Raw genomic sequence first — 13084 nt, 5'->3', positions numbered from 1 at the left:
TAGAAAAATGTTGTCGTCTTCTTTGTAACAACTCCCAGAATGCCTTAAACAGGATTTCCAGGAAAAGGCAAATGTTCAAAGTTCAGGTTTGTGTTATAAGTGTGTGTGTTATGTTTGCTCTCTTTGCCGATTTGTTGCTGTTGTACTTTTCTGGGGTTCATCTAGCCAGTCCCACCTGTTTTGGCAACATTAACATACTTATCCTTGGATTCTGGCGAGAGCCAGAAAATTGCATTTAAGACTGCAGAAGCCAAGGGCTTATCTTCCAGTGGTGAAGTATCTGTTAATGATTAAATGGTTTTAAAAACTTGTTTTTCAGAAGGTAGACTCTCTGGTGGAAAAAAATATTCATCTAACATGCAATGTTGTGTAGTATTTGCGATGCGGTTGGCTGAAACTCAACGGGAGGGAATTTAAGCCCATCCGGTATTGTACCTCCTCTGTTTCAGCTAGAATTTTTGATCATCTTTTCTTCGTATGGTGCCCACCCCCACCAATAACCAGTCTGAGGAAGCTAGAAGGCCACGTTTCCCCAATCAGGATTCACAATGCAAGTTTGTGATGCCATGGAGGTCTCCGACAAAAGGGAAGGAAAATCCAATTTTGTTAATGTTAGGTAACAGAATATCACAGGTTCCACTCTCTAGTCACTTGTGAGGTCTGTCAATCCCTATTAGTCATGGTGTCTAGAATAAACCTCTGGTGGAGAATCAGTATCGGTTCATGTCTTGGTTGTGAGTATTCCTGAAAGTATTTGGTTGACACTTTGGGAAACAGGATGCTGAACTAAATGGACTTCTTGCCTGATCCAGCTCTCTAATAAAGTGCCTGGCTTAAGACTGTTAGGTTTGGTATGCTTTTGCACCAGTAAAACATCTGTGATGTCACTGTTAATTGCTGTGTCTATGAGTAACAGCCAGATGAGCTGGGGTGCAATTCTTATCGACTGCTCTATGTTCTTACAGAATTTTTAAAATTGCATTTTTCTGCCATTCTGATGAGGGGTCAGGAAAGATTACAAATACCCCTATTTTTCAGTGTATAAGACGCCCCCCCTTTTCTAATCCAAAATTAAGAAATCTAAGTGAGGCTTAGCAAGTGTAGGGGGAAAAAGATCAAAGCCCTGCAGGATCGCTTTGATCCCTGCTTTCCCCTCCACTTGTTTTTGTTCTCTCCTCAGCTTACTTCCGTGTATAAGACAACCCTCAATTTTTAGTCTAAAGATTTTAGACAAAAATATAGTCATATACATGGAAAAATATGGTACTTTCATAAATTTCTATCAAGGAACTCATTGGGTGGATGCCGTGTTAAGAGAAGAACTGTTGCAGAGATTGAGTTGTGCATTGTGTCTGACTTTCAGCTTCGGATACACCTTTACGGTTTCTTAAGTTTTGAACAGAAAGATAAGCAATGACTATTGGAATCAATAAAAAACAGGGCCCATGGGAGACATCAAAGAACCGGAGCAGCTGTTTCACTTTGGACTTTACAAGGCTACAGCAGATTGAGAACAGCCTCTTGGCCTCCTATGTTTATGACGTTGTAATAACCCTGTTTTGTAGCCTGGGTTGTAATTTGCTTAACCTCTCCTGACTTGCTTATCAAGTACGCTCTTGCCAGTTCTTGACTAAGCATGGGCCAGGCTTGTGGTTCTGCAGCATCACCGTACTGAGTCAGCACACTCTGGGTCTTGTAGTCACCAGCTTTGAGTGCCTAATATAGAACTCCAGCTCTTTCGGGTATAGGGTATCTTTTTTTCCTTTCTAAAATCTAGATATTGCCTGAGGGCGCCTTGTAGGGTCACATGAATTGTGAAACAATAGTTTTCTACTTCAATATAGATTGTGTAACCAAAATAAGATGATGTGCAAGTTAATTAGTTTTATTAAGCTTTAGTTATCACTGACGATGTATTTCTTGTAACTTAATGATAACACCAGGGTGCTTTGCCATTTGGTTTTTTTATATTTGTGGGTACAGGCAGAGGACTACAGTTGGCTTTTGATGTATCCAAGCCTGATCTGTAGAAGTTCCTTTTTTGGACTACAGCTTCCAAAAAAAACCCCACTCTACCAGCCATGGCCAAGAGCTTTGGATCAAGAATCAAACCCCCCTGCCCTGAAAAAAAAAAAGATTTGTAGTGAGGGAGAAGTCGGAAATTGTATTTGACTTTAGAAGACTAATTTTATGTACTTCTGAGAAACTGTTATAGTGGAATGCTTGTAAAAAGGCATAAATTGGGGTTGGGAATGATTACCTTCACGATACTGTTGAACTGGAGTGCCAGTCAGCCAGGAGAAAGAATGATAGGAACTCCAACAGCATCTGGAAGCCACAGTTGCCTACCTGTATCTTTACTGAAATTGTGGGAAGCAGTTCTGTTGGTTTTATGTATTGAATGGTTATAACTATTGGGGAATGTTGGTTATTCCTTTTGGTTAGCAGAGTATGAGCTAAACAATGACACAGAAACAGGGGGAGATTAGCGCAGTCTTCTCAAACCCCCCCCTTCTTGGTTCTTTTTGCACAAAAATTAGCACTTTGTATGATAAAAATCAATCTAGAAACATATAAGATAGACACAGTATGGACATCTTTACTTACAGTTACCATTTGTAGTTACAATTAGAAGGAAAAATAGGAAAATGGAATCTCCAGCATGTGGAAAACCCTCCATGCTTGCTGGTTGGGGGAAGGTCAGAGGGGAAAATGCTATCAACAAAAACAATGGAAGCAAACAAACAAAAAGGGGGATTGCCTCAAATTACTAGGTACAGGAAAAGAACTTTACAAATCAAGTTAATGGCAAAGGTGAAGAATCGGTTCCTGAAGCAGGGAATCGATCATTGCAAAGTGAAAAAAAACATTAAAACATCGTCGTGAAGCAGATTTGTTGTTATACGGGGTAATTGTTAAGCGGGGCACAACTGTATATATAGTGGTTGTCCTGCTATTTCAGTGTTCTTTTTCTGGAGAGCTATCTGGTTCTGCTGACAAGCTTGTTTTCTGGAGTCAAACCCCATTGGTATTTCAACAGTTTTCTCCTGGCGGAAACAGATTGCATCACTGAGAATTTATTTGTGACATAACGTGTCTGTGGGCAGACGTGGGACTTATTATATGACAAAGAGCTTTAGTACAGGATGAACAGCAGCCACTAAGGATGGGAAACCGCTCAAGCCAGGTCGTTTGAGGCTGTATGACAGAACGGCAAGGAGAAGGGTCTCCTTTTCCTAAAAGATAAGGCTTAACATCAAGGTAGGTGTGTGTGAGACTGGTTTTCTGTGGTAGTAAAGAAATGTCGCTTGGCTGCTCTGAGTAGGAGATCCAAGTTAGAGAGAGAGAGAAAGAGAAGCCTGTTGGTTGTGGGTTATTTAGACTGCTTGAAGCTGGTTTTTTGAGTTGAACAGGAATACTCGCCAAGTAAAACAGGTTATTTGTGTTATGAATAGTAGGCTCCATCTGATAGGACAGAAGGGCAGCAAATTTTTAGCTCTGTAGAATGGAAATCCTCGTCCTTGTCCAAGTTGGGATGGATAATTTTGGCCCCAACATATGGTATATACTTTTTAAAAAAAAATTTAGGTTCACTTTGATTCTGCCAACTTCACTTTGTAGCCGATTAAAGGACTTCCAAGTAACCCAGTTCTCTGTGTGACTGAGATCTAGACTTTCCAATAATGTTTACTTAAATAAAGTTGTGGAGGGTTCATATTTGAGTAGACCGTTGCATCCCCATGGATGTGGAATTACTTTGTTTTAGGGGGAAACTGGCAAATATCTACACCCATGTGCCAATACCTATATCCATATACCTACACCCATGTGCAGGTATTGGCTTGGTAGGTCATGTATGGAGGGCAGAAAGAGCATCGAGGCTGAATAGAGCTTATGGGCTAAACAATTCCTGCCCTTGCTGTGGATGACAGACAATTGAGTTACTCTCTTGACATCCGCAGGTTGAGTGGTTTGATAACCTTTTCAGTAGGTCTTTGGGTAGTTGGCATGCTCACATATACTGACGAAGCAGACATACAGAAACAAGGCGGCTTACTTGCATGTGTGTCAGTAGATATGGTGGCTTGGGATGATGGCAGATATAATCCAGCACATCTGGGAGCCCCAGGTTGAGGAGGGCTGGCATCACTTTTTATACAACGTATTTCCTACCTGTTCATCTTGTATGAAATAATCTGGTCTAAAAAAAGAAACTGGAAAAATGAAGGCTTTGGGACAGTTACCCCGCATGACAGTTTTTTTGCTAGACATTGACTTTTTGTGATCGCTATAGCGATTCGCAAAACAGTGATTCCTGTGGGGGAATTTAGCTGGACAATGTTTGGTCCCTGCTTCGCAAACTGATTTTCGCTAGACAACGATTTTGACAGCTTCCTCCGCACTCACAAAACAGGTGTTTTCGGGACCTAAGCTTCGCAAGACAGCGATTTAAACAGCTGATTGGCGGTTCGCAAAGCGGCTTTCCTATGGCCGATCTTCGCTAGACAACAATGATTCTTCCCCATTGGAACGCATTAAACAGGTTTCAGTGCATTCCAATGGGGAAATGCTTTTCGCTAGACAATGATTTCGCTAAACAGCGATTTCAGTGGAACAGATTATCATCGTCTAGCGAGGCACCACTGTAAATGAGTTCTAAACATTATGCAGACCAATAGCCCTGTTATCTCGGAGACTGTTGTGAAGAGAACAACAGCTACACCAAAGATCAGCATGTGTGACCCCAAAGGCCAGGTCTAGCCAAGGAAGAGACACCGACTGGTGTTTGGTTAACCCAGAGGGAAGCCAGCAAGTTGGAAGAGGTAACAGTAGTTGATGATCATGGGTCATGCCAGCAGCTCCTTTGATGGTAGAAAAGGCAAGAGTTTCAAGAAGTTCTTTTTTTTGGACTTCAGTTTTTCAGAATTCCCCAATATTATTCTCCCCCCTTTAAAGACAGATAGCAAAGGCCTGGCCATGCTGGATGAAGATTATGAGAGTCCAGCAAAGGAATATTTCTATACTCAGTGTTTGTCTGGAGCAAAAGGAGCAAAAGGAGACATCTTTTAATACCCATATGTGTATCAGTGGGAGGCAGAGAGTTGTAGAACTCTGCATTTTGTCTCTCTCACTAGATGAGAACTTTGGGCAGAAGTTTTGGATGGAATAGCTAGAAGATTTGTTTTTCTTCTAGCCGGTGGGAATACATTTCTGACTCAAGCTATCGTTTTCATCTCATTGGCAAAGCAAATGAGTAGCAAAATGTTTCATAAATGGAGCTGGATGTTCTTTCCTAAGTTTACTGTAACTTTTATTAGCAAGCGGCATATGTTGATGTGTTATGAGCCTAAGGCTTATTTCCTTCGGTTTGTGAGGGTGGTTTTTTGCCAGTGGTCAAGGGTCACAAACAGATAATGCTACAGACTGCCTTATCTTAACTCCTAAGTCCCTAATTATTATAAAGCAAACAAAGACATTTGGTGATTACACAGTCCCAAAGCAAGGACTAGCAATACCTTGATTAGACCACTGCAATAAAAATATTGCACAATTTTTAATTTTGTTAGTGGTTGAATAAAGATACCACCTGCTCCTGCTTTTGGATTTTTTAAGGAGCACATGAATTTGATGGCTTTTTTTTTTTTTTTTTTGGGACTGTGGAGGATAGTCCCTGAATAAGCTATCCAGAGCACCATCTACAAGAACACATGGGCACTTAACATCAGCTAAACAGGGCATTGGACTGAAGCAGATGTCTGTGTCTAACCTTTTGTGTGCCTGTCAAGTCAGTTCTGACTTATGACCACCCGTTCCAGGCCTTTCTAGGTAGAGAATACACAGAAGTGGTTCAGCTGTCCTGTTGTTCTGGGGGCCCTTTGGGATGATGCAGTTTGCATGGCTGTTCTCCCAGGAGGCCCAGTGGGAATCGAACTGCCAGCTTCTGCCTCCTCTGTCACATACCTAAACCACTGTCCAATCCAGCCAGCTACTACTTACCGGTACGTACCTAGATAGTGTTAGTTCGGCTGCAATTGGCCTCACCTAGTGGTTAGACCTAAATTTTAGACTAAACTATATTCCTAATTGTCTCATAAGGGAGCCTGGACACCTTTGTGTAATTTCAATCCCTGGCCAAATAAGAACCCCGCGTTTCAAAATAAGACAGTGCGAGCCCCTTAAATATAAAATATAATAGTGTGTAATACTTCGTGGCGCAGTGGTTAAAACGCTGTACTGCCGGTAGCCGGCTCAAGGTTGACTCAGCCTTCCATCCTTCCGAGGTCGGTAAAATGAGTACCCAGCTTGCTGGGGGGGCAATGTGTAGCCTTTATAATTAAAATTGTAAACCGCCCGGAGAGTGCTTGTAGCGCTATGGGGCGGTATATAAGTCCAATAAATAAATAAATAAATTAAGCTGTAATAACTTTTGGTGATTTTATGTTGGAGTTCCAGCGTCTGCCACTACTATTGGAGAAGCTTAAGGTATTGCAAAGCCTAAGTCTGTTCTTTTCTGTGATTGGCACTCTTTAGAATCTGGTGACAAAAGAATACCGTTTAACTAGATGCACAACTTACCGTAATTGGCTGTTTGGCAACGTGAGCTGCGGAGGGCTCCAGTCTTGCAAAACCTGACCTTCCGTTTTTTTTCTGCCTGCTCTCCACCTTCTTTCACACTTTGCTCTTATCAACGCTCTGCTTCCCTTCACCCACCCCGTGCTGGAGCTGGAGAGAAGCCTGCCGCGTCAGCTGGTTTTGGAGAGCTTTATTTTCCAGCTGAGTCGGACTTGCCTGACGAGGCCACGTGCATGCTGTGGACAGGGGTGAGGACGGCAAAGATCAGTCTGCCAGAACATGGTATCTTGCCTCCGAATGTGAGCTTTTGGCTTGTGTCCCTTTATCAGTAAGAAAAGGGGGGAGTAGGAGGGGTCAACCAAGAACCTCCAGTTTTGGGGCTGGTAGAATGAGGAAGCCCATAAAAGTTCTGGTAGGAGACCTTTTGATCATGACGTGTGTCTTTTGTTTGTTCATTACCTATCTATGTGGCTTTACTCCAGTAGGTTTAATGCAGGCTACGTGACTGTCCTCCTGTCTATTTTATCTTCCCATTAGCCTTGAGAGTCAAGTCAGGCTTTGAGACAGATGACCGACCAGGGATCAGCCCGTGAGATCCGTGGCTGGCAGGGCATTTGAATCTGGATCCCCCCAAGTCCCAGTCCAGCATTCTTAACTACTACTGTCCCTCCTGCTTGGATATATTTTGGAACTTTTTGTAATTTACTTGGGAGCACTTGGGAGTCTATCTGCACTCTATGGTCCATATATAGGAAGAAAATTCTGGGTTGACTAATCCTTCCCAAACTTTATATCATCTTTTCCTGATGAAGAGAATGCAAAAGCTCATTTTATTTCTAACTTTTTAATGAAGCATTGAAAGTGTTGCTTAATCCAGAACTTTGTTTCTGCATTACAGGTTACAGACATTCGATATCAATTTTAATATTTTGTATTGGATTTTAATGATATAATGTTGTATCCTGAGAGAGCTGCAGTACCTAGACTTCCCCTTTAGAAAACACTAGGGCAGTATCCTCAAATGAGAGCAGAGAAATTGTTTCACTCAGTTACGGAGCCCAGAATCATGTCAGGAAGGTTCAACCATGACGGTTCAAGTATATCAAGCTGCAGTAACAATGCAATATATCATATTTTTCGTGTATAAGACGCCCCCCACTTTTCTAACCCAAAATTAAGAAATGTAAGTGGGGCTTAGTAAATGTAGGGTAAAAAGGACCAAAGTGCTGCAGGATGGCTTTGATCCCTGCTTTCTCCCCTTGTGCTGAGCCCCGTGTGGCTTAGCAAAAGGAGGGGGAAAGGGATCAAAGCAATTCCATGACTGCACAATCATTCTGATCCCTTTCCCCCTTAGATAGCCACAGGATTGCTTTGATCCTTTCCCCCTCCTTTAGCTAAGCCCCATGGGACTTAGCAAGCAGAGGGGAAAGCAGGGATCGAAGTGATCCTGCAGCACTTTGATCCCAGCTTTCCTTTTGCTAAGGCTTAGCAAGTGGAGGGGAAAGCAGAGATCAAAGCCCTGCAGGATCACTTTGATCCCTGCTTTCCCCTCCACTTGTTTTTCTCCTCAGCTTACTTCCATGTATAAGACGACCCTCAATTTTTTGTCTAAAGATTGTAGACAAAAGTATAGTCTTATACACGGAAAAATATGGTAGCTACTAGAGATGGGCATGAGCCATGGTTCACCACTTTGGTGCGGTTTGACAAATCAGGCCCACAGGTGTTGCATGGGTGCCCCACCTCACCAGCTCCCACGGGTGCCCACTAAGACGCAGCACCCCAAGTTTCCCTGCCCCACCGGATGCTTGCAGGATAGGATGGGAATCCAAGGTACCTGTGCAACACCTGTCATGACAAAGGTTTTTCACCCTTGAGCAGATTATCATCTGAGAGCTGTCGTCAATATTGATTATGTGTTTTCAAAGTGGTTCTGTTGTTTCCACATGTCCAGTTTTTTTTTTTAGTACTGTATATGCTTTAAAAGGGGTTAAGGCGAAATAGGACACTTTCAGTACATTTATCTAGCAAAAAGAAAATAAAAACAACAAGACAAGCATATTGTGGCACCTTAAAGACTAACTATTATATTTTAATGTAAGCTTTCATGGAGCTTCTTAGCCCACTTCCTCAGAAACATGAGATGGAAAACAGAGATTAACACTATGAAACATTCATGCTGGACTCTTTTTAAGAGTCAATAGTGTCTGGTTGCATTTCACACGTGCCATAATTTATGACTTCTGTTTGGTATTCAGTTCTGTAAACATTCCAGCAAGAGATACAAAACCAGACAAAAGGAGAGAGAGAGAGAGAAATACAGTGACTTTAAAGACCAGCTGTAAGCAATGATATGATTAAAGGAAACAACAGGAACAATGTGTGTTAATATAGAGAAGGACAGGCTATACCATTGAGCCTTGTTCTGAAAGATGGATCTGGCCGTTGTGAAGGAAAATAGCGCTAGATAACAGCATAATTACCGTATTACATTTGGTCTTGGCTGAAGAAACCTTAACTGATATTCAATCCATTTATATGAGTGTCCATCGTGTGAATACATTTTATCTCAGCTGTTCTCCTCTCTATTGTTGTTTTGTAGCGTTTCTTTTCCAGTATAGCAGCTTTCATATCCTTTGAAGTGTCCTGGTAGATTGAAGTGGTTTGAGAGAGGTTTCTGTGTATTGCAGTTTCTGATGTCTGATTCATGTCCATTAATTCTTTTGTGTAGAGATATTCTTCTGTGTCCTATGTAGAGTGCAGAGGGGCATTGTTGACAAGAGATGGGATAGATCACTGTAGTTGTATCCAGAGGTGTGTTTTGTATTGCACAAGAAGGATGATGATGTCTGTCAGAAGGCTTTGAGACAGAAGGTTCCAATCCCTGCAAAATCGTGACTGTACTTTTGCAAGCTTCCATTGCCAGATCATTCAGATTTCAGGAGGACTGCCATATTTGTTGTTTGTGCATGTCACTGTATTTTGTTACATGATGTAACCGAGTGAGCAGTCTTTTCTCATTCAATATTATGGTTATTTTTATTACGTTTTAACACGTTAATATTTTGCACTCCTTTGTATCTGTCTTTAATCTATTTTTATTGGTACTGTATTTGTTTTAGTGCTGCTGTGAGCCTCCTAGTTCTGAGAGCAAGGAGAAAATTAATAAACAAATAAACACAATAGAAATCATAGCTCAGCAAAAAGAGGGCCAGAGTTTGTCCAGTTCTGTTCAAGAAAATATTGCCAGATATTACGGCTTTTTGCTCCACTGGTGAATGTGGTATTTTCCATAGCATTTTTACTGATTTCACCTCTAATACTTGGTAATCTAGTTTTTAAAAAGTATCAAGGATGTCTTTGAGTTATAACTATATCGCTTAATTCCTTGGTGAGGTGCTGCTTTGCTGCTGTGAGAGCCACATCAGAAATGCTTCACATCCCCAAAAGCTTGCCTATTTATTGTTGGAAATGATTAACTTCTGGAAAGGTCCACACAGTGAAGAAATGAGAAATTACAGTTTGTGAGTGCATGAGAGTAATGTCCTTTTTGGAACTGCTTTGTGTGTGGGGAAATATTTTCATATGACAGGGGCCTGTGACCCAGAAAGTAGAAAACCTCTTGTGAGCCATTTCCATTTCTGCTCACAATTCCACCACAGGTTTTTCTCTGCTATACTCAGATAGGCTGAGGCAACTTTGCTGTATGAGGCAAAGAACAAGATGGCGGCCTTTCCCCTTGTCTTCAGTTCAAAAGCCAACTTTTGTGGCAATGGGAGGGTGTCCTCCCAACACTGAAGGGCAGGAGATTAGCTGAAGGGACCACATAAGCTTTTGTGGCATAAGATACCTCTTCTCTCGTAAATGGCCAAACTAGCCACTGCTACTTTCCACCACTTGATGCACAAGGCAGTTGCCTGACTTTTTGCCTATTGGTAGGGATGGGTCTGCACCGTGTGCCAGAGAGCAGCCAGAAGCACAGTGTTGGAATATAGCCCTGAGCCTGTGATTTGCTTTCAGATTCTTTCTAGGAGCACCAAAACTCCCCGTTCATGTGATGAGGTTGCAGCAGTAGCTCTGTGAAATAACATGGAGCCAGTTAACCTGGAGCGCACTATAGCGGTGCGAAGAATCTGTGGCTGAGATGAGAAAAGTTACATTTTTAGACTGCAGTTCCTGTAATCTCACATCCAGCATGACAGATGCTGAGATTTGCAATTCAAAACAATTATTTTCTGCAGCTCTTGCTCATTGCCCTCCTATGATGTTGAACTGCTAGTCCAGCCTTTGTGGGAGCTGCAGGCAGTGGGACTTGTAGTCTAAAGACCTCACGATGTTCCCAGCTGGGTGGATTCAAAAATTCTGAGCTGGCTTTCTAGGATAAGCCATGGTGGTTTATCTGGGTATGTTGTCAAAGTTAAAGACAAAGGTGTGTAGTGCCCAAAGAAAAGGGCAAAGTTACTTCTTCAGATTTGATCCAGAAAAGCTCGCAATGAAATAAATCAGTTAATCTTTAAAGTGCCACCCTCCCACCTTTCCTCTTTAATTTTGACATTTGCAAACTGTCTTTGTTTAACCTGTTGTTTTGCTACCTGGTTGTTCAGCAAGTGTTTCCCCCTAGATCAACTTTGTTGGATAGCCTGGTGGCCTGAGGCTCTTTACTTTTAGCGCAGCCAGTTTGCTAAAGAAGAAAAAGAAACACGATTATAGGAGTGACCCTTCCAGAGGTGGTGGGGGGAATGAAATGTACCAAACTTTCTGCTGATGTAAGCCTATACTATGCTGTCCAGAGAGATCGATGCTTGCAGCTGACTCCCTGTTTCGTCAGGCATAGAGAGTCCTGTGCAGGGGGTAAACAGCTCATCCTGGAGAGGAGATAGGAATCTGTCTTTTGGCTTCCTCCACGAGGCATCCTGCTTGCAAGGATCATATGGGGCAAAGTTGAGTGGGTGTTAAATGTGTGAACTTCATGTTAGACCATCCAGTTCCAGCCAGATATACCTGATGAAACATCTCCAGGGGTGTTGCTGCGGAAAGACACCTGAATAACAGAGCGTCTCTGAGAATCTAGCAGCTTTTCCTCTAGGGCCCATGGGTTCCCAGTCAGGGGGGTCATGATCTGCAAGGGGATCGTGATGTGTTTTCCTGGGGAGGGGGGGTCACCACAGTTATTTTTAGTTGCAATTAATTTTGTATTTGTTATATTAAATATGGTACATACAGGGCTGCTTTATTTTAATCCTCTTGGCTTATAGATAGATCAATTTAATTTGAACTGGAATTGCAGCTAACTTAAGAGTTCCTAGTTATTTCTGTACCCCTTTGGGTGGATTGCCCTTTTATACATCCACTTGACTCGTACCCCTTCCAAAAGAGCCCCTCTCGCTCATTTCTCCCTGCTCCTCTGCATCCAGCCCTTTGGACCTGAGCATTAGCCCAGCTCAAAAGAAGCTTGAATGAGGCGAGCGCATGGTACAAGCTGGGAATGCTTAGCCCAAGATGGCGGCAGGATTGAAAAGATGTGGCCTCTGCAGCAGTGGCAACTTTCACTCCGCCCGACTCTCCCACTCTTCCTGATATAGCAATGGCGGCATAGGGAAGGGAGAGGGGACCTGGGTGGAGAGATGCCTCTGGGCCCTGCCGGGGCCATGGGGGAGGAAGGCAAGGGGGGCAGAAAGGTGAGGGAGGAGAACCAGGGAGAGGTATGGGGTGGCATGGGAGAGACGCTTATTTGGACTTGTGGGAAAGGGGCTCTTTACTGAGGGGGCTTTTTCTGGAAGAGGAGACATGAAAGGGAGGGTCATTTCCACACCCACAAAAAGTAAATTAAACTCAAAGTGTATTGACTCTATTTTTTCTTCTAAAATTTTATCTAGTAGAGGCAGATTTAAAGTCCTCCCACAATTACGTATTAATATTAATATATTAGGTTGGAATTATATTTGGGGGGGGAACTATTTGTATGTGTTTTCTTTACCCCATTAAAATGCTTTTTTATGCAAATATGATAGGGTCACAGATTACTCGGAGGTTATAAAAGGGAGTAATGGCTCAAAAAAGGTTAAGAACAACTGCTCTAGGCAGTGGGTTATTTATCTGTTGGGAAAGTGTGAAGGCAAGAGGAGAAGGGGATGACAGAGGACAAGATGGATGGACAGTGTCATCGAAGCAACCAAGATGAATTTAGCCAGACTCCGGAAGGCAGTGGAAGACAGGAGGGCCTGGCGTGCTCCGGTCCATGGGGTCACGAAGAGTCGGACACAACTTAACAACTAAACAACAACTCTTTCTTGCCTTTCAGGTCCAGACAGTGATGTGCATGTGTGCCAAGGAGGAGTGTCTTATGTCCATTTGTTTTTCGTTTCAGGAGAGGGGGATAAAACTAGGACGAAGCCCAAGTTCTTTCATCCCGGTGGAAGAGGTAAGATTCACATCAATTTAGGAAGTGACTTATAGTGACCCTGACAGGACTTTCAAGGTAAGTGAGATATTTAAGGAGTGGTTTTACCAG

At 42.6% G+C, this 13084-nt stretch overlaps 1 protein-coding gene across 5 annotated transcripts in view; it reads left to right on the top strand.

Moving 5' to 3' along the window:
• Positions 1 to 13084, top strand: part of SESN2 (sestrin 2) — a 37553-nt gene that overhangs the window by 7862 nt on the left and 16607 nt on the right. The window contains exons 1-2 of one of the 5 annotated variants that reach the window (XM_072980056.2): positions 2840 to 3261; positions 12941 to 12994. Coding sequence is in view for 4 of the 5 variants with exons in the window: in XM_072980054.2 (XP_072836155.2) it covers positions 6807 to 6872; positions 12941 to 12994 (120 nt within the window). In the remaining variant the exon portion in view is untranslated. Of the gene's footprint in view, positions 1 to 2839; positions 3262 to 6791; positions 6873 to 12940; positions 12995 to 13084 lie in introns of those variants that run through there. The other 4 variants (XM_072980055.2, XM_072980054.2, XM_020813260.3 and 1 more) reach the window with 4 other exon arrangements.

Source organism: Pogona vitticeps, chromosome 9, assembly GCF_051106095.1.
Source record: "Pogona vitticeps strain Pit_001003342236 chromosome 9, PviZW2.1, whole genome shotgun sequence".
Classification (NCBI taxonomy): Eukaryota; Metazoa; Chordata; class Lepidosauria; order Squamata; family Agamidae; genus Pogona; species Pogona vitticeps.
This window is presented reverse-complemented; position numbering and strand designations above follow the sequence as displayed.